The sequence below is a fragment of the Orcinus orca genome, chromosome 2, assembly GCF_937001465.1.
Source record: "Orcinus orca chromosome 2, mOrcOrc1.1, whole genome shotgun sequence".
In the NCBI taxonomy this organism is placed as follows: Eukaryota; Metazoa; Chordata; class Mammalia; order Artiodactyla; family Delphinidae; genus Orcinus; species Orcinus orca.
The window spans coordinates 101,905,005-101,929,526 of NC_064560.1; the positions used below are offsets into that span (position 1 = coordinate 101,905,005).

At 38.1% G+C, this 24,522-nt stretch overlaps 1 protein-coding gene across 7 annotated transcripts in view; it reads left to right on the forward strand.

Annotated features, from left to right (window-relative positions):
• The window catches only part of MNS1 (meiosis specific nuclear structural 1), an 84,072-nt gene that overhangs the window by 28,263 nt on the left and 31,287 nt on the right, over nucleotides 1-24,522 (forward strand). For 3 of the 7 annotated variants that reach the window (XM_033436972.2, XM_049705997.1, XM_033436971.2), the window contains 2 exons: nucleotides 4,023-4,244; nucleotides 13,560-13,687. In XM_033436972.2, coding sequence (XP_033292863.1) covers nucleotides 4,143-4,244; nucleotides 13,560-13,687 — 230 coding nt within the window. In that variant the 5' untranslated portion in view covers nucleotides 4,023-4,142. Of the gene's footprint in view, nucleotides 1-31; nucleotides 186-4,022; nucleotides 4,245-13,559; nucleotides 13,688-24,522 lie in introns of those variants that run through there. The other 4 variants (XM_004274658.4, XM_033436970.2, XM_033436973.2 and 1 more) reach the window with 4 other exon arrangements.

Sequence of the window (24,522 nt, forward strand, 5' to 3'; positions counted from 1 at the left end):
GCTCAGCGCTCATTGGATAGGGCTGCGCCCAATGGGAGACGGCGGCCTTCGCGGGTGGCTGGCGCGCTGCGCCGGCAGTTGCCGGGAAACCGTATCAAAACCGGAGAGCTCTGCTGGCGTCTTGGTAAACCGCCTGAGTTGGTGGCCGCCAGAGCGAGCGAGGGGGAGTTTCGTCGGCCGAGATGGTGAGCCTGTCGGGGGGTCTCAAAACTAGTTGGTTGTCTATTGATTTAATTCTAGTTCAGAGCCAGCCTGCTTCTAAAAATGGATTTGAAGTGCCCAATCTGAGAATAAAGTGGGAAACTCGTATTTGCTTTCAGAGACCTCAGGTGCTATTATTTAAGGGACTACTTGGTTGTCTATTGATTTAATTCTAGTTCAGAGCCAGCCTGCTTCTAAAAAAGGATTTGAAGTGCCCAATCTGAGAATAAAGTGGGAAACTCGTATTTTTTTCAGAGACCTCAGGTGCTGTTATTTAAGGGACGCTCCTGGTGGCTTCCAGCCTTTTTTCGCATTTCTCCACAGTATATTTAATCTGCCCGGTAAAAATCTTACTTCCCACACAAGTGGAAATTTGGGAAATGTTTAAGAACCGCTGAACAAATGAGTGGAAATGAAGGTCCAGGAGAGAGCGAATGAGTAAATAGCAGCGGGTTGACCTATTAAATGTATATTAGAAAAACGTGACCTTTTTAAAAACATCTTTATTGGAGTATAATTGCTTTACAGTGTTGTGTTAGTTTCTGCTGTATAACAAAGTGAATCAGCTGTGTATACATATATCCCCATATCCCCTCCCTCTTGCATCTCCCTCCCACCCTCCCTATCCCACCCCTCCAGGTGGTCACAAAGCACTGAGCTGATCTCCCTGTGCTATGCAGCTGCTTCCCACTAGCTATCTGTTTTACTTTTGGTAGCGTATATAAGTCCATGCCACTCTCTCATTTCGTCCCAGCTTACCCTTCCCCCTCCCCGTGTCCTCACGTCCATTCTCTACGTCTGCATCTTCATTCCTGTCCTGCCCCTAGGTTCTTCAGAACCATTTTTTTTTTAAGATTCCATATATATGTGTTAGCATATGGTATTTGTCTTTCTCTTTCTGACTTACTTCACTCCGTATGACAGACTCTAGGTTCAACCTCCTCACTACAAATAACTTAATTTCATTTCTTTTAATGGCAGAGTAATATTCAATTGTATATATGTGCCACATCTTCTTTATCGATTCATCTGTCGATGGACACTTAGGTTGCTTCCATGTCCTGGCTATTGTAAATAGTGCTGCTATGAACATTGTGGTACATGAACTCTTTTTGAATTATGGTTTTCTCAGGGTATATGCCCAGTAGTGGGATTGCTGGGTCCTATGGTAGTTCTATTTTTAGTTTTTTTAAGGAACCTCCATACTGTTCTCCATAGTGGCTGTATCAATTTACATTCCCACCAACAGTGCAAGAGGGTTCCCTTTTCTCCACACCCTCTCCAGGATCTATTGTTTGTAGATTTTTTGATGATGGCCATTCTGACTGGTGTGACGTGATACCTCATTGTGGTTTTGATCTCCATTTCTCTAATGATTAGTGATGTTGAGCATCCTTTCATGTGTTTGTTGGCAATCTGTATATCTTCTTTGGAGAAATGTCTATTTAGGTCTTCTGCCCGTTTTTGGTTTGGGTTGTTTGTTTTTTTCATATTGAGCTGCATGAGCTGTTTATATATTTTGGAGATTAATCCTTTGTCTGTTGATTCGTTTGCAAACATTTTCTCCCATTCTGAGGGTTGTCTTTTCGTTTTGTTTGTAGTTTCCTTTCCTTTGCAAAAGCTTTTAAGTTTCATTAGGTTTCATTTGTTTATTTTTGTTTTTATTTCCATTACTCTAGGAGGTGAGTCAAAAAAGATCTTGCTGTGATTTATGTCAAAGAGTGTTCTTCCTATGTTTTCCTCTAAGAGTTTTATAGTATCCAGTCTTACGTTTAGGTCTTTAATCCATTTTGAGTTTATTTTTGTGTATGGTGTTAGGGAGTGTTCTAATTTCATCCTTCTACATGTAGCTGTCTAGTTTTTGCAGCACCACTTATTGAAGACTGTCTTTTCTCCGTTGTATATCCTTGCCTCCTTTGCCATAGATTAGTTGACCAAAGGTGCATGGGTTTATCTCTGGGCTTTCTATCCTGTTCCATTGATCTATATTTTTGTTTTTCTGCCAGTATCATATTGTCTCGATTACTGTAGCTTCGTGGTATAGTCTGAAGTCAGGGAGTCTGATTCCTCCAGCTCCGTTTTTCTTTCTCAAGATTGCTTTGGCTATTCGGGGTCTTTTGTGTCTCCAAACAAATTTTAAGATTTTTTTGTTCTAGTTCTGTAAAAAATGCCATTGGTAATTTGATAGGGATTGCATTGAATCTGTGTATTGCTTTGGATAATATAGTCATTTTCACATTATTGATTCTTCCAATCCAAGAACATGGTATATCTCTCCATCTGTTTGTATTATCTTTAGTTTCTTTCATCAGTGTCTTACAGTTTGCTGCATACAGGTCTTTTGTCTTCTTAGGTAGGTTTATTCCTAGGTATTTTATTTGTTTTGTTGCAGTGGTAAATGGGAGTGTTTCCTTAATTTCTCTTTCAGATTTTTCATCATTAGTGTATAGGAATGCCAGAGATTTCTGTGCATTAATTTTGTATCCTGCTCCTTTACCAAATTCATTGATTAGCTCTAGTAGTTTTCTGGTAGCATCTTTAGGATTCTCTGTGTATAGTATCATGTCATCTGCAAACAGTGACAGTTTTGCTTCTTTTCTGATTTGTATTCCTTTTATTTCTTTTTCTTCTCTGATTGGTGTGGCTAAAACTTCCAAAATTATGTTGAATAATAGCAGTGAGAGTGGGCAACCTTGTCTTGTTCCTGATCTTAGTGGAAATGTTTTCAGTTTTTCACCATTGGGAATGATGTTGGCTGTGGGTTTGTCATATATGGCCTTTATTATGTTGAGGTAAGTTCCCTCTATGCCTACTTTCTGGAGGGTTTTTATCATAAATGGGTGTTGAATTTTGTCGAAAGATTTTTCTGCATCTATTGAGATTACCATATGGTTTTTATCCTTCAATTTGTTAAAATGGTTTATCACGTTGATTGATTTGCGTATATTGAAGAATCCTTGCACTCCTGGAATAAACCCCACTTGATCATGGTGTATGATCCTTTTAATGTGCTGTTGGATTCTGTTTGCTAGTATTTTGTGGAGGTTTTTTGCATCTCTGTTCATCAGTGATATTGGCCTGTAGTTTTCTTTCTTTGTGACATCTTTGTCTGGTTTTGGTATCAGTGTGATGGTGGCCTCCTAGAATGAGTTTGGGAGTGTTCCTCCCTCTGCTATATTTTGGAAGAGTTTGAGAAGGATAGGTGTTGGCTCTTCTCTAAATGTTTAATAGAATTCACCTGTTATGCCATCTGGTCCTGGGCTTTTGTTTGTTGGAAGATTTTTAATCACAGTTTCAATTTCAGTGCTTGTGACTGGTCTGTTTATATTTTCTGTTTCTTCCTGGTTCAGTCTGAGAAGGTTGTGCTTTTCTAAGAATTTGTCCATTTCTTCCAGGTTGACATGACCAGCTTTTGAACCTCACTTTACAGCCAAATGGGAAGGGGTAGAGGGTGGAATGAGTAGGAATTCCCTCCGTAGTGGTAAAGAGCTGGGTCTATAGAGCTCAGCTGCACGTCTTTGAATTCTAGTATGGCTGTTTATTAGCTGAGGAAACTTGGGTCAAGTTGCTTTAATTTTCATGCCTCATATATAAGATGGGGAACACTAATAGTACCTGCTTCATTGATATATCATGTAGTTACCTACCACATTTGCTTTTTTATTATGATATATTTCTTTGAATTTAGGAAGGAAGCCAAAAGCCTTTCGTTTTTTACTGTTAACTATCTTCATTTCATTTGTTTCTGGGGCTACATCAATATATTAAAAAAAATTAGATCCTGGAGCACTAAAGTATGCTTCCCCCCCCCCCCATTTTAGGCTTCCAGAAGGAGAACTCTGAGCTCTAGTGAAAGGCATCAGAAATTAGTAGATGTAAACTATTGCAAACAAGTGCATGTCGAGGCACTACAAAGGCTGCAGAATCAAATCAGGGACCAAATGGTGCAGAATGAGAATGATGACCGGGCTGAGCGCAAAAGGTTCCTCCGATTATTACAGAATGAACAATTTGAGTTGGATATGGAAGAGGCCATTCAAAAGGTAAGTTTTACTATTCATTTTTACATCATTTTTTTCCTTCATTTTCTCTTTGGAAACAATGAAAGCCAACTGGAATTGAGTAGAGAGACTAAGTATCAGGCAAAGGATGCCTCCCAGTGAGTCAGCCCAGTATAGTGGGAAAGAGCTGGGGTTTTGGAGCTGGACTGTGTATCTTTGAGTCCTAGTACTACTATATGTTAGCTGTGGAACCTTGGGTAGTTTGCTTTTACTTTCTCTGTCCCATCTAGAAAGTGAGAAGAATAATAGTACCTACTTCATAGGATTGTTTTAGTAATTAATCAGTTAATACAGGCAAAGCCCTTAGAATAGTGCCTGGAAGAGTAAGCACTCAGGTTTTTTTTTTTTCATAAATATGAAATTCATAATTACTAACTTCCACAGTTTTGTTCACATAAGTATAATTCTGTTGCTTTCCCTAAAATTCTAAAGACAAAAATTTAAGAATACCTTTTTTGAATTTATTGAGATTAAACATGTACATTAAGTGGTAGAAAATGAACACTTATTTATTAGCTATGAATTTACTTGTATTTTTGATTTTTGAAATACTGCCTTGAAAAATTCAGGTATAATATGTAGGTATGTAACTACTAAAGTGTGGAGACAGTTTTTCAGTGCATATTTTAAGGGATGAGGGAGGTAGAAAAAGGGAAACCACCAAGAAAAGAAATGAGTTCTCATAAATGTGAAAAAGATGTTCTGATATTTCAGTATTTTTTGAGTGTCTGCTATATGTTCAACATTTTGTAAGATATTGTGGGGAATGGCAAAACCAAGTTTTAAAAGTGGTATTCATCCTTCTGAGTTTCAAATTCCAGAAGCTTAGACATGACTTTTTAACCCTGAGCAAGAAGATCCTTGGGGATTAGATTTTTTTGCCTATTCTTTTTATTCTTATTTTTCTTTAATTTTAAAGAAAATCCCAGATATCATATCAACTCTCTCTTGTATACTTCAGTATACATCTTACAAAATATGGATTTATTTTTATATAGCAGCAGCATAGTGCCATTATCTTACCTGATAGAATTATCAATAAATTCAAGGTATCATTTAATACCATTCCATAATCAAATTTCTATGATTGTATCAGAAGACTGCTTTTAGAGTTGGTTTGTTTTAATCAGATCCAAACAAGGTTTATCCAGTGTATTTGGTTATGTCAGGTCCCTTTTAATCTAAAACAACCCTTCCCTGTGCTTTTTTTGTTAACTTCATGTTTTTTACTTGTTAAAGAAGCTAGGCCAGTTGTCTAATAGCATATCCCACTTTCTGAATTTATCTATTTGCTTCCTCAGTGGTTCCTTTACTTTGTTCCCCTATCTCTTATATTTCCTCTAAATGAAAGTTAACCCTAAGGGCAGGATTAGGTTTAGGTACAACTCTTTTGGCTGTGACTCCATGGCAGTGCTATCCTTGATATCTTATCCCACCAGCAGGCACATACTGGTGCTGATGTTGATGCTAATGTTGATTAGTGGGTTTAATGAGACAGCCTGGTTCCTCCATTGTAAAGATCCCCACCAAACTTTAATCTTTGGTTTCACCAATGAATCTTTTTCATTATTAGGGGTTGCAAAACACTGATTTTCTAATTTTGTTGTTACTTTCACATTTAATTAGCTGCAATTCCTCTGTAAAGAACTTTCTCTCATCAACTAGCGTAATTTGGTACCCTGAGATACAGTTTTTACTGGAAAGGGAGATAAATAATTTTCAGAGTAAGAATTGGTGCCCTAGTCACTTCCATTGGTGTATGCCTATGTTGCTTTTTAAAATTTTATTTTCTTGAGCTTTGGACTTTTTCCCTTAAAAATTTTTTTTTTTTGGAGTCATGGGCCTTTATATACTTGAATTAATTGTATTTATTATTCTTTTTCATGCTCAGATTGTCCTACATTTGGCCAGTGGATGCCCTTTTATTGCTTCTGTGTCCTTTTGACAAGGCTCCCTTTATTTGTGGTAGCTTTCTTGCTTTTGTCAGAATACGGTGTTACAGGCTAGGGATGGTTAATTTTACGTGCCAGCTTGACTGGGCTGGGGGGTGTCCAGATATTTGGTCAGCCATTATTTTGGGTGTTTTTGGATGAGATTAGCATTTAAATTAATAGACTGAGTAAAGCAGATTTTTTTTTTTTTTTTTTTTTTTTGCTGTATGCGGGTCTCTCACTGTTGTGGCCTCTCCCGTTGCGGAGCACAGGCTCCGGACGCGCAGGCTCAGCGGCCATGGCTCATGCGCCCAGCCGCTCCGCAGCATGCGGGACCCTCCCGGACTGGGGCACGAACCTGTGTCCCCTGCATCGGCAGGTGGACTCTCAACCACTGCGCCACCAGGGAAGCCCGAGTAAAGCAGATTTTGAACTGAAACAATTCTTACTGAGTCTCAAGCCTGCCAACCTTCAGACAGGAACTACACCAGTGGCTCTCAGGCCTTTGACCTTAGACTGGAACTAAACTTTTAGCTGGCTTCTGTCTCCAGCTTTCCAACTCACCCTGCAGATCTTGGGACTTGCCTGCTTCCATAATTGCTTGAGCTGATTCCTTATTATATTGTTTCTGTTTCTCTCGAAAACCCTAATACAAGGTTCATCTTGTAAATTTCTTGCTTCATACCTGGTATTGGCCATTGTACCAAGGAGTTCTATTATCATTTAGTGGAGACAATTTTGGGTTTAGATATGCTTATTACTCTTGGGTGTTAGATATGCTTATTATATTGGTTCCAGGTCTTTTCAGCAGATAGAACTTGGACATATGCATATTTTTAACTTTTTGAGATAAGTTTAGTTTTACAGAATAGTTGCAAAAATAATACCCTTGACCTGACTTCCCTTTATGTCACCGCTAACTTAATCATAGAATAATTATCAAAATGAAGAAATTAGCCTTGCCACAATACTATTAACTAAACTGTGAGATTTATTCAGATTTCATCAGTTTTTCCACTAACACCTTTTTGTTGTTGTTGTTGTTGTTCCAGTATCACAAATTGCATTTAGTTGTCAGGTGTCCTTAGTCTCCTCTAAGTCTCCTCCATTCTGTGAGTTCCTCCCTTTTTTTCTCTTTCATGACCTTGACAATTTTGAAGACTATAGTTCATTTGTTATATTAGTTTTCTGTTGCTGTGTAACAAACTTCCACAAACTTAGTGGCTTAAAACAATATCCATTTATTACCTCACAATTTCTGTAGGTCAGAAGTCCAGGCATGGTGTAGCTGGATTGTCTGCTTGGTCTCACAAGGCTGAAATCAAGGTGTTGCCTGGGATGCATTCTCATCTGGATCTTGGGGCCTCTTCTCGGCCCGTTTAAGTTGTCAGCAGAGTTCATGTTCTTGTAGTTGTAAGCCTGAAGTTTTCATCTCCCAGAGGTTGCTGACATTCCCTGCCACGTGACCCTCTCTACACATGCAGTTTACTTGCTTTCTGGTACCACAAGATGTTCCAGGCTCAGCTTATTCTTCCCTTGCCTTGGAATCAACCAGTTCTCTAAGAAGACTTGGTTCCTTTTATTGGAAAATGGTATTTAGAAACCAAGGTCTGAATGATGGACGTGTTCATTATTACTGGGGTTTTACTGCTCTACTCCCTCTAGGTGGAAAGAACTAGAAAACAAACTAGAAAATAACCATACACGCACATCTGTGTTTACATTTGTGTGTCTGTCTATCTGCATGTATTTATTAATTAAAAAAAACCATGAGCCTGAGTTGGTACTGCTGACTCCAATCTGCCACCACAGGGGTCATTTTTGTCTTTCTCCTTTCCTTATTTGTAATTGCATTCTCCCAACAAAAAGAAAGCTGGCTCTGATTATCTACAGTATATTTATTTATTCTTTCAACCCTAGAATACAAATAGCTTCAGAATTGCTAACCTGCACCCTTGTGAACAACAAATTTACTAACTACAATACAGACTTAGGTACAGTTCTTTGTGTCCTTAGCCTTGCAATATCTAGTCAAACTTTTTTCCAAAGTTACTTATGTCCACTCCTATCTATCTCCTCCATTGTGGTTATTTGATTGATTTTTGTTTGGTTGGTTTTTTTGACTGATTTTTAATACATTTAATTTGTTATAGTCTGCATTCCATTGTCCTCCCCAGTCTGATTGATTGTCCTCAATCAATCTGATTGATTTCTTTTTTTTTTCTAATGTTGAAATAATTACATATCCTTGGGAAGGTGCAAAGATAGTGCAGAGAGGTCCACTGTGCCCTTGGGCAGTTTCCCCCCAACGGTTATATCTTACACAACTGTAATATAATATCAACGCTGTAAAATGTCATTGCTATGTTATGCGTATATATTTCTGTGTCATTTTATTACATGTGTAGATTTATGCAACCACCACCTTATTCAAGATACAGAACTAGGGCTTCCCTGGTGGCGCAGTGGTTGAGAGTCCGCCTGCTGATGCAGGGGACACGGGTTCGTGCCCCGGTCTGGGAAGATCCCACATGCCGCGGAACGGCTGGGCCCGTGAGCCATGGCTGCTGAGCCTGCGCATCCGGAGCCTGTGCTCCGCAATGGGAGAGGCCACAACAGTGAGAGGCCCGCGTACAGCAAAAAAAAAAAAAAAAGATACAGAACCATCACCACCAAGACCTCATTCATGCTACCTACCCCATTATTGTCACACACTTCCTTCAAACCCCATAATGACTGGCAATCACTAATTTGTTCTCCATCTCTATAATTTTGTTATTTCAAGAATCTTATTTTTTAAAAAAGATGTTATATAAACAGTCCTGCATGTGATTCCATACATATGTGGAATCATACGTCTATAACCTTTATTTATTTTTTAAAACATCTTTATTGGAGTATAATTGCTTTACAATTGCTTTACAATGGTGTTAGTTTCTGCTTTATAACAAAGTGAATCAGCTATACATACATATATATCCCCATATCTCCTCCCTCTTGCGTGTCCCTCCCACCCTCCCTATCCCACCCCTTTAGGCGGTCACAAAGCATCAAGCTGATCTCCCTGTGCTATGTGGCTGTTTCCCACTAGCTAGCTGTTTTACATTTGGTAGTGTATATATGTCCATGCCACTCGCTCACTTCGTCCCAGCTTACCCTTCCCCCTCCCTGTGTCCTCAAGTCCATTCTCTACGTCTGTGTCTTTATTCCTGTCCTGCCCCTAAGTTCTTCAGAACCATTTTTTTTTTGTCTGTAACCTTTAGAATAGGCTTTTTTCACTCCACGTAATGCTCTTGAGATTCATCCATGTTGTCGGATGTGTCAACAGTTGATTCCTTTTTATTATTAAGTAGTAGTACACAGTATGGATGTACTAGTTGATTTCATTTTAAATTTGCATATTATAAAATTCATTCTTTGTTATGTACAATTCTATGGATTTTAGCAAATGCAGATTACTGTTTCCACCATCACAATGTCATACAAAGCAATCCATCACACCAAAAGTCCCCTCATGCTTCTCCTTTATAGTCAACCACTCACACCACCCCCCAATCCCTGGAAACAATTGATTTCTTTTTTGTCCAATAGGTTTATCTTTTCCATAGTATCATATAAATGGAATTATGTAATATGTCACCTTTTGGGTCTGACTTCTTTCACTCAGCAAAACAAATTTAAGATTTTGTGTTGTTGCATGAATCATTCATTTTAATTGCTGAATGGTATAGTAGTATTCTATTATATGGAGGTACCACAGTTTGTTTATCCATTCACAGTATGAAGTAAATTTGAGTTGTTTACAGTTTTGGGCAAATGTGAATAAAACTGAATACAAACTTTTTTATGAACATAAATTTTCATTTCTCTTGGATAGATATCTGATAGTAGGATGGTTGGGTCATATGGTATGTGTAAGTTTCATTTTATAAGAAACTGCCAAATCATTTTCCAGAGTTACTGCACTACTCTGCATTTCCTCAAGTAATGTATAAGAATTCCAATGGCTTTGTGTCCACAGCAGTACTTGCTGTTGCTTTTTGTTCATTGAAATTTTTATTGAGATAATTATAGATTCATATGAAGTTGTAAGAAAAATACATAAAGTTCCTATATAGCCTGTACCCAATTTCTCCCAATGGTACATCTTGCAAAAGTATAGTACAATATCACAAACAAGATATCAACAGTGATGCAATTCACCAGTCTTGTTCAGATTTCCCCAGTTTTATTTGTGTGTGTGTGTGTGTGTGTGTGTGTGTGTGTGCGTGCGCTTCTATACAGTTTATAACGTGTAGCTTTGTATATATAATACCATAGCCAAGATCCAGAGGAGTTCCATGATCACAAGGATCCCACGTTTTGTCCTTTTATGTGCATACGCTTCTCTTTCTTGTCCATCCCTAACTCATCCCTAACTGTAGAAATCACTAATATGTTCTCCATTTCTATAATTTTGTCACTTAAAGAACATTACATGTACAACTCATCAGTAAAATGAGCAAAGGATTTCAATAGCCATTTCTCCAAAGAAGATATACAAGTGAGCAATAAGCCCAAAAAGCGATGCTCAACATCATTAATCATTAGGGAGATGCAAATCAAAACCACAGTGAGATACCACTTCAGACCCACGAGGACTGCTGCAGTTGGAGGAAAAAAAAAAGGAAAATAAGTGTTGGAACCCTTGTACATTGCTGCTGGAAATGTAAAATGGTGTAGTGGCTGTACAGAACTGTTTGGTAGTTCCTCAAAAAGTTAAGCATAGTTACTATATTACATAGCAGTTACACTCCTAAGCATATGACCAAGATAATTGAAAATCTATGTCCACAAAAAAACTTTTACACAAATGTTCATAGCAGCATTAATCATGATAGCCAGATAAGTGGAAACAACCCAAATGCCCATCAGCTTGTGAATGGATAAGCAAAATATGTTATATCTGTACAATTGTATATTATGCAGCCATAAAAAGGTATGCATTACTGATATGTACTGCGACATAGGTGAACGTTGAAAGCATTATGCTAAATGAAAGAAGCCAAACACAAAAAGGCCACATATTGTATGATTTCTTTTAAATGAAATATCTAGAATAGGCAAATTCACACAGATAGGAAGTAGATTAGTGGTTGAGGGGTAAGTGGAATGGTGAGTGACTGCTAACAGGTATGGGGTTTCTTTTTCGGGTGATAAAAAGGTTCTGTAATGTTAAAAACTTACATCCACACACAAAACTGCACATGGATGTTTATGGCAGCTTTATTCATAATTGCCGAAACTTGTAAGCAACTAAGATGTCCTTCAGTAGGTGAATGGATAAATAATCCACAAAATAGAATATCATTATTCAGTGCTAAAATAAATGAGCTATCAAGCCATGAAAAGACATGAAAGTGAAAGAAGCCAATCTGAAAAGGCTACATAATGTATGATTTCAACTATATGACATTCTGGAAAAGGCAAAACAATGGGGTTAGTGAAAAGTTCAGTGGTTTCCAGGGGTTTTGGAGAGGGTGGGATGAATAAGCAGAACAAAGAGGATTTTTAGGGCAGTGAAACTACTCTGTATGATATTGTAATGGTAGGTATATATGTCATCATACAGTTGTTTAAACCCATAGAATATATAACACCAAGAATGAACAGTAAGGTAAACTATGGACTTTGGGTGTTAATGATGTGTCAGTGTAGGTTTACTGATTGTAACAAATGTCCCCTCTGGTGTGGGATGTTGATAGGGGGCTGTGCATGTGTGTGGGCAGAGTGTTTATTGGGAACTCTGTTCTTGTCAGTTTTGCTGTGAACCCAATACTGCTCCAAATAGTAGTCTATTAAAAAAAAAAAGTTCTGGAACTAGGTAGTGGTGTTGGTTGCACAACATTGTGAATGTACTAAAAAACTGCTGAGCCGTGAATTGTGAAATGTGAATTTTATGCTGTGTGAATTATGTTTCAGCTTTAAAATAGAACATGTTCCAAGAACATTATATAAATAGGATCAAACAGTATGTAACCTTTTGGGATTGGATTTTTTCACTCAGCATAATTCCTGGAGATTCATCCAGATTGTAGTTTGTATGAATACTCACTCTTTTTTGTTGCTGAGTGGTGTTCCACAGTATGGATATACCACAGTTTATTTGACCATTCACCTGTTGAAGGATGTCTGGGTATTTTCAGTTGGGTATTTTGAATAAATCTGCTGTAAACATTTGGGTACAGGTTTTTTTAATAAACATAAAATTTCTCTGGGAGAAATGCTTAAGAGTACAACTGTTGAGTTGTATTGTAAAATCTATTTTCCAGAGTAGCTATACCATTTTACATTCCCAGCCAGTGAATAATGCTGTTTCTCACCAGCATTTGTTTTTGCTGCTACTTTTTGTTTTAGCCATTCCAGTAGGTATGTAGTGATATATAATTGTAGTTTTAACTTGAATTTCCTGATGTCTAATGATATTGAACATCTTTTCATGTGCATATTCTTTCCTAAATACAGAATTTAATCAAGTCTCTAGATCTTTCTACCATTTTATAGGAAATACAAAAGAGAAACAAGATATCCTGGTGAAGCAATCAGTTGAATTCAGAATGTGAAACATTCTGTGGGACATATGTCCTAATTTCCACAACAAATCAGTGTGCTGGCGGGGGGTAGTCTGTGAGGAGACTGTTAAAAAATAAAAGAGACTTAATAGAAATCATAACTAGATACAATATATGGACCTTGTTTGGATTTTGATTTGAACAAACCAAAAAAAAAAAGATCTTCGAGACAGCTGGGGAAATCTAAATATGGAAAAGTTATTAGACCTTACTAAGGAATTATTGTTAATTTATTTCAGTTTATTACTTGTATGGTTATATAAGAAGAAATTCTTGTCAGGTAGAGATCAATATTGAATTATTTACATGGTAATGATATATCTAGGATTTGTTTTTAAATACTCTAGTAAAAAAATATATATATAGGAAAAAGTGGGAGTGGAGTGGAAGAGTAGAGAAAAAAGATTGGCAAAATACTGATAATTTTTGAAGATGAGTGATGGCTACCTGAGGGAGTGTTTCAGTATTCTTCTTACTTTTGGTGATGTTTGAAAATTTCCATGAAAAAATGTTCAGAAAAAAAAACATTCAGATAAAATGTTCAGAAATTTTCCGTGATAAAATGTTCAGAACATTTTCCAGATAAAATGTTCAGAAAAATTATTTATTGAAATTATATTTTGTATTTTAAAACATAAACAGTTGACTGCTCAGAAGGTACTTGTAGTTTTTTGCTATAAAACAAATTCAACCTTAATGGAAAAAAATCTGGTTCTGGGGGACAAATGACTAAAGTTATTTATTTTTTTATTTAGGCAGAAGAAAACAAAAGATTGAGGGAGCTCCAGCTTGAACAAGAAGAAAAATTAGCTATGGAATTGGCAAAACTTAAACATGAAAGTCTAAAGGATGAAAAGATGAGGCAACAAGTAAGAGAAAACAGGTATCTTGGCTTCCAAAAATTTCATTTATTTAGTCTTTTTGGCCACTTAAAAATTTTTTTTTTTTTGCATTAGGTCCTTGGTTATCTATTTTAAATATAGCAGTGTGTACATGTCAATTCCAAAGTCCCAATCTACACCTCCCCTCTGCCATTCCCCCCTGGTAATCATAAGCTAATTCTCTGAGTCTCTGAGTCTGTTTCTGTTTTGTAAATAAGTTCATTTGTATCATTTTTTTTTAGATTCTGCATATAAGTGATATATGATATTTGTCCTTCTCTGTCTGACTTACTTCACTTACCTTTAAACTTTTATGTAATGCTTAGCATCTGAGAGTGAGATTTCTTTCTTTATGTCATTGTACTTAGTTAATATTTTGACTAGAAATACTGCTTTAAATCCTATATATATGTTCATCTGAGAAAAGAGGTAATATTCTTAGAAATACAGTGTTAATATTTAAGGTGAAAATCAGTATCAATTCCCTCTTCTCTAAAGATAATTTTTAAAATGACCTCTTATAAAAAATAGACTCATGAATTCTACTTGTAAGAAAAATCTTAGGTGATACCTAATTTAATTTTATGCCCCTACATAAATTTCCTACAGTATTTCTGGAAGGTGGCTGGTCAGCTGTGGTTTAGCACGTCCAGTGACTGCCATAGGAACTTTTTCATTCAGCCCTATCTTTGAATAATCCTTTTTTCCCTATTGTTTCAAAATTAATTTCCCTGTAATATCCAGGCATTTATCTTAGTTCTGCTATCTGATTGAAAAAGAAATAAATTGAGTTTTTCTTTAGGACATCTCTTCATATTTATGAATCCACTAAACATTTCCTTCTGTAAGTTAAATGTCCCTTATTCCTTCATTTGTTCCTCAGATAACATGATTTCAAGCTTCTTTACCATCCTGGTTCTCTTCTGTAGATGTAATGTAGATTTTTAGTATTCCTTAACAAAATATTGCCCCCACAATTATGTGTAATACTCTAGGGTACTGTTAATTTTATTTAATTTTTTAAAAAATATTTATTTATTTATTTGGTTGCACCGGGTCTTAGTCGTGGCAGGCAGGCTCCTTAGTTGCAGAGCACCGGCTCCTTAGTTGCAGCATGTTGTCTTCTTAATTGTGGCATGTGGGCTTCTTAGTTGTGGCATGTGAACTCTTAGTTGTGGCATGCATGTGGGATCTAGTTCCCTGACCAAGGACTGAACCCAGGCCCCCTGCATTGGGAGCACGGAGTCTTATCCACTGCACCACCAGGGAAGTCCCTAGGGTACTGTTTAGTACTTCTAATAGTGAGACTATTAACCACATTGTTCTAGAATATGTTTCTTAATGTTGCCTAATATAGAATTACTTTTCAGTGGCAGCCTATCACACTATTGATTAAAACTCAGACTAACTAAATGCCCATTCTGTACTTATGTAGTTGAATATATTAGGAATTTACTTTGATAGTTGTTACATTTTATCTTTAACTGAGCAAGGCTTCTATAGAATATTATATAACCCATGGATGAGCTCCAGAGATTTTGAGCCCATTAAATTATATATGTATGTTTGGCAAATGTACCCATGTGTATTTTTCTGTGTCCACAACTTTTATCACATTCTCTAAGGGATTACTAATTCTTAGAAGAAAAAAAAAGATTTAAAATTGCTGCTAATGTCTTCATATTGCTCTAGTCTCAAACTATCTTTTTTGATCTTAATTCTGCAATTATTGTTAGCTATCACTCACACTTTTATGTTTTCTGAAGATGAAATAAATTTTTCATATATCTTTGTCTGATTCACTGATAAAAGATTTAAATATAGGACCTTTCTAGCAATTGAAGGCTAGGTGATTCAGATAAAAGCTCCCTCTCAGAGAAGACTGTCTAGAGAAAGTAAAATAATAAGATATGGGAGAGGAAGGAAACCAGAATGGTGAGCCTGGCATTTGTAGCTGCATTTCTCCTGGAAGTTTCTGCAGATGGCAAAAGTATGGCTGAGAGTAAACAAGTGAAGCAGAGCTTGGCCAGTAAGCATATAGTAAGGTGTTCAACATCATTCTACACGCTGTATGCTTAAGAGTTGTGTACTTTGGTGTATGTTTTACTTTAATAATCCAGAATTTAATTAGATTTTATTAGATAGAAACAGATGAAGAGATACTGTGCAGTTTAGTGGAAAATATCCACAATAAGCATAGAGAGACAAAAGGGTAGAAAAATACAAAAGAGAACTTAAAAGAGATAAGGGCTGTGCTGGAAAGTGCTACCACAGGCGTCCCCAACCTCCGGGCTGTGGACCAGTACCGGCCCACTCCCTTTTAAGAACCGGGCCACACAGCGGGAGGTGAGCGGCGGGCAAGTGAGTGAAGCTTCACCTGCCGCTCCCCATCGCTCACATTACCGCCTCAACCATTCCCCCCACCCCTCACCCTCCGTGGAAAAATTGTCTTCCACAAGACCAGCTGGTCCCTGGTGCCAAAAAGGTTGGGGACCGCTGTTCTACCAGATGTATAATTTTCATTCTGGTAGTAGAAATGAAAGTGGATGATGCAGAAGCAGTATTCAAAGAGATACAGTCTGAGAATTTCAAAAATAATAAAAGGCATAAAGCCACAAAGACACAGTAAATAATTAAAAATACATCATGCTCATCCTAGTCAAACTTCAGAAATCTAACAATAAAGAAAATCATAAAAATCACAAAAGTAGCCACACAAAAACGACTACTGCCTTCAAAAGAGCAACAGTGAGAAGTATGACTGAACTTTGAGCAGCAACATTAGAAACTAGAAGACTGGATTTAAAGGACTGAAAGAAAATTTAGTAATCTATACATTGTGGAAAGTTTCTTCAAACATAAGGCAAAAGTCATTCTTGAGTATTCTTTCAAATAGAGTATGTTTCCTCTCAGCAGTGTCAAAACTGCTAAGAGTTTTTAATTTTATGCATAAGCCGTGGTAAAATTTTGACTGACATGCAGAAATGGACCATTTTCTGATCAGTGTATTCATCTGGAAATTGGCAGGTCTAAATTGAAGGAAATGTTTGCTGTGGTGCTTGAAATGTATCCAAAGTAATTAAAAATCACCTATATCATGATTAGGCTCTTTAAACTTAAAAGAAATTAATTTTTAAAACCCAGGGTAGGGCTTCCCTGGTGGCACAGTGGTTGAGAGTCCGCCTGCTGATGCAGGGGACACGGGTTCGTGCCCCGGTCCGGGAGGATCCCACATGCCGCGGAGCGGCTGGGCCCATGAGTCATGGCCACTGAGCCTGCGTGTCCGGAGCCTGTGCTCCGCAACGGGAGAGGCCACAGCAGTGAGAGGCCCGTGTACTGCAAAAAAAAAAAGAAAAAAAAAAAAAAACCCAGGGTAAATTTTTAAAACTCAGTGAAATTTATTTTGAAAATAATTGTTCAAGTTCAGAAGTCATGAGACTCTTTTGTATTATTTAGAACACATGATTTTTTTTAATCCAAGAAAATATTTAAAAGACAATCTAATTTTATTATAGCTTTTAACTGGAGTTGAGAAACTCACTGTCTAGTTTTATTTTATTTATTTTTTATTGGAGTAAAATTGCTTTACAATGTTGTGTTAGTTTCTGCTGTACAATGAAGTGAATCAGCTATATGTATCCCTATATCCCCTCCCTCTTGGGAATCCCTCCCACACCCCACCACCACCTATCTAGATCGTCACAGAGCACCGAGCTGACCTCCCTGTGCTATACAGCAGCTTCCCACTAGCTCTCTATTTTACACCTGGTAGTGTATTTATGTCAAACCTAGTCTTCCAATTCGTCCCACCCTCCCCTTCCCCCCCATGTCCACATGTCCATCCTCTACGTCTACATCTCTCTTCCTGCCCTACAAATAGGTTCATTTGTGCCATTTTTCTAGATTCCACATATATGTGTTAATATACGATATTTTTTTTTCTCTTTCTGGCTTACTTCACTCTGTATGAGAGATTCTAAGTCCGTCCACATCTCTACAAGTGACCCAGTTTCGTTCATTTTCATAGCTGAGTAATATTCCATTGTATATATGTACCACATCTTCTTTATCCATTCATCTATTGTTGGACATTTAGGTTGTTTCCATGTCCTGGCTATTGTAAATAGTGCTGCAGTGAACATTGGGGTACATGTGTCCTTTTGAATTATGTTTTTCTCAGGGTATATGCCCAGTAGTGGGATTGCTGGGTCGTATGGTAGTTCTATTTTTAGATTTTTATGGAATCTCCGTACTGTTCTCCGTAGTGGCTGTGTCAATTTACATTCCCACCAACAGTGCAAAAGGGTTCCTTTTTCTCCACACCCTCTCCAGCATTTATTGTTTGTAGATTTTTTGATGATGGCCATTCTGACTGGCGTGAGGTGATGCCTCATTGTAGTTTTGATGTGTATTTCTCTAATAATTAGTGATGTTGAGCAGCTTTTCATGTGCCTCTTGGCCATCTGTATGTCTTCTTTGGTGAAATGTCTGTTGAGGTCTTCTGCCCATTTTTTAATTGGGTTGTTTGTTTTTTTGATACTGAGCTCCATGAGCTGTTTATATATTTTGGAGATTAATCCTTTGTTAGTTGCTTCATTTGCAAATATCTTCTACCATTCTGAGGGTTGTCTTTTCGTCTTGCTTATGGTTTCCTTTGCTGTGCAAAAGCTTTTAAGTTTCCTTAGGTCCCATTTGTTTATTTTTGTTTTTATTACCATTTCTCTAGGAGGTGGGTCAAAAAACATCTTGCAGTGGTTTATGTCAAAGAGTGTTTTCCCCTAAGAGTTTTATAGTGTCCGGTCTTACATTTAGGTCTTTAATCCATTTTGAGTTTGTTTTTGTCTATGGTGTTAGGAAGTGTTCTAATTTCATTGTTTTACATGTAGCTGTCCACTTTTCCCAGCACCACTTATTGAAGAGGCTGTCTTTTCTCCATTGTATGTTCTTGCCTCCTTTGTCATAAATTAGGTGACCATATGTGCATGGGTTTATCTCCAGGCTTTCTATCCTGTACGATTGATCTGTATTTCTGTTTTTGTGCCAATACCATACTGTCTTGATTACTGTAGCTTTGTAGTATAGTTTGAAGTCAGGGAGACTGATTCCTCAGCTCCGTGTTTCTTTCACAAGATTGCTTTGACTATTCGGGGTCTTTTGTGTTTCCATACGAATTGTAAAATTTTTTGTTCTAATTCTGTGAAGAATGCCATTGGTAGTTTGATAGGGATTGCATTGAATCTGTCAATTGTTTTGGGTAGTAGAGTCATTTTCACAATATTGATTCTTCCAATCCAAGAACATGGTATATTTCTCCATCTGTCTGTATCCTCTTTTTGCATCTATGTTCATCAGTGATATTGGTCTGTAATTTTCTTTTTTTGTAGTATCTTTGTCTGGTTTTAGTGTCAGGGTGATGGTGGCTTTGTAGAAAGAATTTAGGAATGATCCTCCTCCTGTAATTTTTTGGAAGAGTTTGAGAAGGATAGGTGTTAGCTCTTCTCTAAATGTTTGATAGAATTTGCCTGTGAAGCCATCTGCTCCTGGACTTTTGTTTGCTGGAAGATTTTTAATTACAGTTTCATTACTTGCGATAGGTCTGTTTATATTTTCTAATTCTTCCAGATTCAGTCTTGGAAAATTGTACCTTTCCAGGAATTTGTCCATTTCTTTGTGGTTGTTCATTTTCTTGGCATATAGTTGTTTGTAGTAGTGTCTTAGAATCCTTTCTATTTCTGTGGTGTCAGTTGTGATTTTTCCTTTTTCATTTCTAATTTTATTGATTTGCATCCTCTCCCTTTTTTTCTTGATTAGTCTGGCTAAAGGTTTATCAATTTTGTTTATCTTCTCAAAGAACCAATTTTTAGTTTTATTGATCTTTGCTATGTTTTCTTTATTTCTGTTTCATTTATTTCTGCTCTGATCTTTATGATTTCTTTCCTTCTGCTGACTTTGGGTTTTCTTTGTTCTTCTTTCTCTAGTTTCTTTAGGTGTAAGTTAGATTGTTTATTTGAGATTTTTCTTGTTTTTTAGGTGAAATTGAATTGCTATAAACTTCCCTCTTAGAACTGCTTTTGCTGTGTCCCATAGATTTTGGGTTGTGTGTTTTCATTTTCATTTGTTTCTATGTATTTTTTTATTTCTTCTTTGATTTCTTCAGTGATTTCTTGGTTGTTTAGCAGTATACTGTTTAGCCTCCATGTATTTGTGTTTTTTACAGTTTTTTTCCTGTAATTGATTTACAATCTCATAGCATTGTGGTCAGAAAAGATGCTTGATGTGAGTTCAATTTTCTTACATTTTCCGAGGCTTGATTTGTGACCCAGGATGTGATGTATTCTGGAGAATGTTCCGTGTGCACTTGAGAAGAAAGTGTATTCTGACACTTTGGGGTGGAATGTCCTATAAATATCAATTAAATCTATCCGGTCTGTTGTGTCATGTAAAGCTTGTGTTTCCTTATTTTCCGTTTGGATGATCTGTACGTTGGTTAAGTGGGGTGTAAAGTCCCCTACTATTATTGTGTTACTGTCGATTTCCCCTTTTACGGTTGTTAGCATTTACCTTATGTATTGAGGTGCTCCTATGTTGGGTGCATAAATATTTATAATTGTTATATCTTCTTCGTGGATTGATCCCTTGATCATTTTGTAGTGTCCTTCCTTGTCTCTTTTAACATTCTTTATTTTAAAGTCTATTTTATCTGATATGAGTGTTGCTGCTCCAGCTTTCTTTTGATTTCCATTTGCATGGATTATCTTTTTCCATCCCTTCTCTTTCAGTCTGTATGTGTCCCTAGGTCTGAAGTGGGTCTGTTGTAGACAGCATATATGGGTCTTGTTCTTGTGTCCATTCAGCCAGCCTGTGTCTTTTATTTGGAGCACTTAATCCATTTACTTTCAAGGTTATTACTGATATGTATGTTCCTATTACCATTTTCTTAATTATTTTCATTTTGTTTTTGTGGGTCCTTTTCTTCTCTTGTGCTTCCCACCTAAAGAAGTTCCTTTAGCATTTGTTGTAAAGCTAGTGTGGTGGTGCTGAATTCTCTTAGCTTTTGCTTGTCTGAAAAGCTTTTGATTTCTCTGTCAAATCTGAATGAGATCCTTGCTGAGTAGAGTAATCTTGGTTGTAGGTTTTTCTCTTTCATCACTTTAAGTATATCCTGCCACTCCCTCTCCCTGCAGAGTTTCTGCTAAAAAATCAGCTGATAACCTTATGGGGATTCCTTTGTATGTTATTTTTTGCTTTTCCCTTGCTGCTTTTAATATTTTTTCTTTGAATTTAATTTTTGTTAGTTTGATTAATATGTGTCTTGGTATGTTTCTCCTAGGGTTTATCCTGTATGGGACTCTCTGTACTTTCTGGATTTGGGTGACTATTTCCCTTCCCATGTTAGGGAAGTTTTCTGCTATAATCTCTTCAGATATCTTCTCAGACCCTTCCTTTTTCTCTTCTTCTTCTGGTACCCTTATAATTTGAATATTGGTGCATCTAATGTTGTCCCAAAGGTCTCTGTGATTGTCTTCAGTTCTTTTCATTCTTTTTTCTTCTGTTCCTCGGCAGTTATTTCCACCATTCTGTCTTCCAGCTCACTTATTTGTTCTTCTGCCTCAGTTTTATGTTATTGATTCCTTCTAGTGTATTTTTCATTTCAGTTATTATGTTGTTCATCTATGTTTGTTTGTTCTTTAGTTCTTCTAGATCTTCTTTTTTTTTTTTGTATTATGTGGGCCTCTCACTGTTGTGGCCTCTCCCGTTGCGGAGCACAGGCTCCGGACACACAGTCTCAGCGGCCATGGCTCACGGGCCCAGCCACTCCGCGGCATGTGGGATCTTCCCGGACCGAGGCACGAACACATGTTCCCTGCATTGGCAGGCGGACTCTGAACCACTGCGCCACCACGGAAGCCCTCTTCTAGATCTTTGTTAAACATTTCTTGTATTTTCTCAATCTGTGCCTCCATTCTGTTTCTGAGATTCTGGATCATCTTTACTGTCATTACTCTGAATTCTTTTTCAGGTAGCTTGCCTATTTCCTCTTCACTTATTTGGTCTTATAGGTTTTTACCTTGCTCCCTCATCTGTGACATTTTTTCGTTGTCTTATTTTATTTTATTTTTTGATGGGTGGGATTGTGTTCCTGTTTTACTGGTTTTTGGCCTGAGGCTTCCAGCATTGGAGTTTGTAGGCTGTTGGGTAGAGCTGAGTCTTGGTGCCAAGGTGAGGACCTCGGGGTGACCTCACTCTGATGAATATTCCCTGGGGTCTGAGGTTTTCTGTTAGTCCAGTGGTTCAGACTTGGAGCTCCCACAACAGGAGCTCTGGCCTAACCCTCTGCTCATGAACCAAGATCCCACAACCCACGTGGGGCGGCAAAAAAAAAAAAAAAAAAAAAGGAAGAAGAAGAATAAAAGGAGCAGAACAATAACAGAGTAAAAAATAAGATTAGAAAACTAACAGATATGTTAGAAAGAATAAAAAAATAAAAATATAGATGAAACAACAACCAGAAGCTAAAACAGAACTACAATAGTAAAAAAGAGGAGAGGAAAGAAACAAAAAAAAGCCAGAAAAGGCCTTGGCTGTGTGGGGGGGTGGGGCTTAGGCAGGGGTGGGGTTTATGTGGTGGGCAGGGCCTATGCTTAGGACCCACAGGGCCGGAAAAGACCCTGGGTGGCTTGTGAGGCTTAGGCTCAAGGCAGCAGGAGGGACCCAGGAGTGCCTCTGGCCTTGGAGGTCAGAGCACCAGGTCCAGGACCCCAGCAGGCTCACTGGGTCCTAGTGGGTGGGGGGAATGCAGGGTGCTTTCCCCCGCATCCTCCGATCCTAGAGGTCCCCTCCCTGTTGGCCTCTCTTCTTCTTTCCCCTCACCTCCCTCCTGTGCCTCTAGGAGCCACGTGGCCAGAGGGAGCCCCAGAAGGCAGGGGACCAGACCTGGAAGCCCAACAGGCTTCCCGAGGCTTAGTGGGTGGGGGAAATGCCCTCCGCCCCTCCCCTATTCCTCCAATCCCAGAGGGCCCTCCCATCTGCCTCTCCTCCTCTTACCCCCCTTCTCCCTCCATCCTATGCCCCTAAGACCCTCACAACCCGACAGGGCCCAGGAGAATGGAGGACCAGGCCCGGGAGCCCAGCAGGCTTCCTGGGCCATAGTAAGCAGGGGAAACACCCTCCATGCCTTCCCTGATCCTCTGATCTTGGAGGACCCCTCCCTGTCCACCACTCCTCTTCTCTGCTCAGCCCCGCCCCCCATCTCCCTCCTATACCCCTAGGACCAACGTGGCCCGGAGGGGGCCTTGGAAGGTGGAGGACCCGGCTGGGGAGCCCGGCAGGCTTCCTGGGGCCCGATTAGGCAAGGGAAACTCTAGGCGTGCTCCCACTGATATCTGAGCCCCTGAGGGTCCCTCCAGGTATGGGAACCCCTCCCCGCTCCCAGCCACCACTTCTCCTCCCCCCTCACTCCCCCCACGTCCTACCCATTGCTCAGGGGGTACTTCTCATCTCCTTGGGCGTCTAGGTCCCCCACCAGCGTGTGGCAGGTGCCCTAGTTGTGGGGAGACGTGAACTCCATGTCTTCCTACACCGCCATCTTGACTCTGCCCCCACCACTGTCTAGTTTTAGAAATCCTATTTTAATTGTAGCATTAATAATTATAATTAGTTGTACAATTAGTTATAATTATTTACAGTTATTACAACTAATTGTATAATTATGACCATACAATTTATAACTATTAAATAATAGCAATTTATATTTATTATATAGCTAACACATAGCTTTATGAAAGAAAAAATAAGTACCTTGTTTATAACTTGTATTTAAGTTCAGCAAAAACTATCTCAAAGAAGAGACAGTCTGCCCTTATTAAATGTACTAGTTCCTTGCCGATGCCAGTACTATTATATTACATTTCTGACTGATAATCAATATGTTAATTATTAAAATAAATAAGATGGCTTAAAAAAATAACATTTTCAGTCAAACAAAATAGAGAATTGATCACGATAACCCTGCATTAAAGGAAATACTAGCAGTTGTTCTTCAGGTAGAAGAATAAAAATGATCCCAACATTAATCTCAAAACTTCAGGGAGGAAAATGCGTAGTAAGTCTAGATGAAATATGAATCTGTAAATCACTTATTGTAATGTCTTTGGGATTTAAAATATATAAATAGTTAAATATGTAACAAACCATAACAAAAGTGAGGTAGGAAGTACATACATGGAGTTAAAGTGGTCAAGAATCTCTCATTGTTTGGTAAAAAATGGACAGATTTTATCAGACTTGAAACAAACATGTAATCTCTGTAATACAAATTTGGAAAAGAATATACAATTAACAAATTAATAGAGGGAAAAATGTGATAATAAAGAATGATGAGGCTGTGCAGAAAAGAGTTGACATAGCACACTTGAGGCTAATTTCCTCAGATAGCCCTGCTTTGCAAGTTTGTTCCTTGGCTGGCATCTGGAAACTTGGATTTCAAGAAGGTTCCCACCACTCTATGATAAGAGTGCCTAATTGTTTGGAAAAACAGTATGGTTCATTCTGAACTCTGTTCCTTCTGGTAGTCATAATTTTGGTACTTGGTAGGCAGAGGGTACATGCATGACTAGCCCCTAATGAAAATCTTGGGCCCTAAGTCTCTAGCGAGCTTTCGTGGTAGACAATTGTCACATGTTGTCACAACTTATTGCTGGGGGAATTAAGCGTCTCCTGTGTGACTCCACTGGGAGAGGACTTTTGGAAACTTGCAGCTGATTTCCTCTAGACTTTGCCGACATGCTTTTTTTCCTTGTTGATTTTGCTCTGTATTTCACTGTGATAAATCATATCC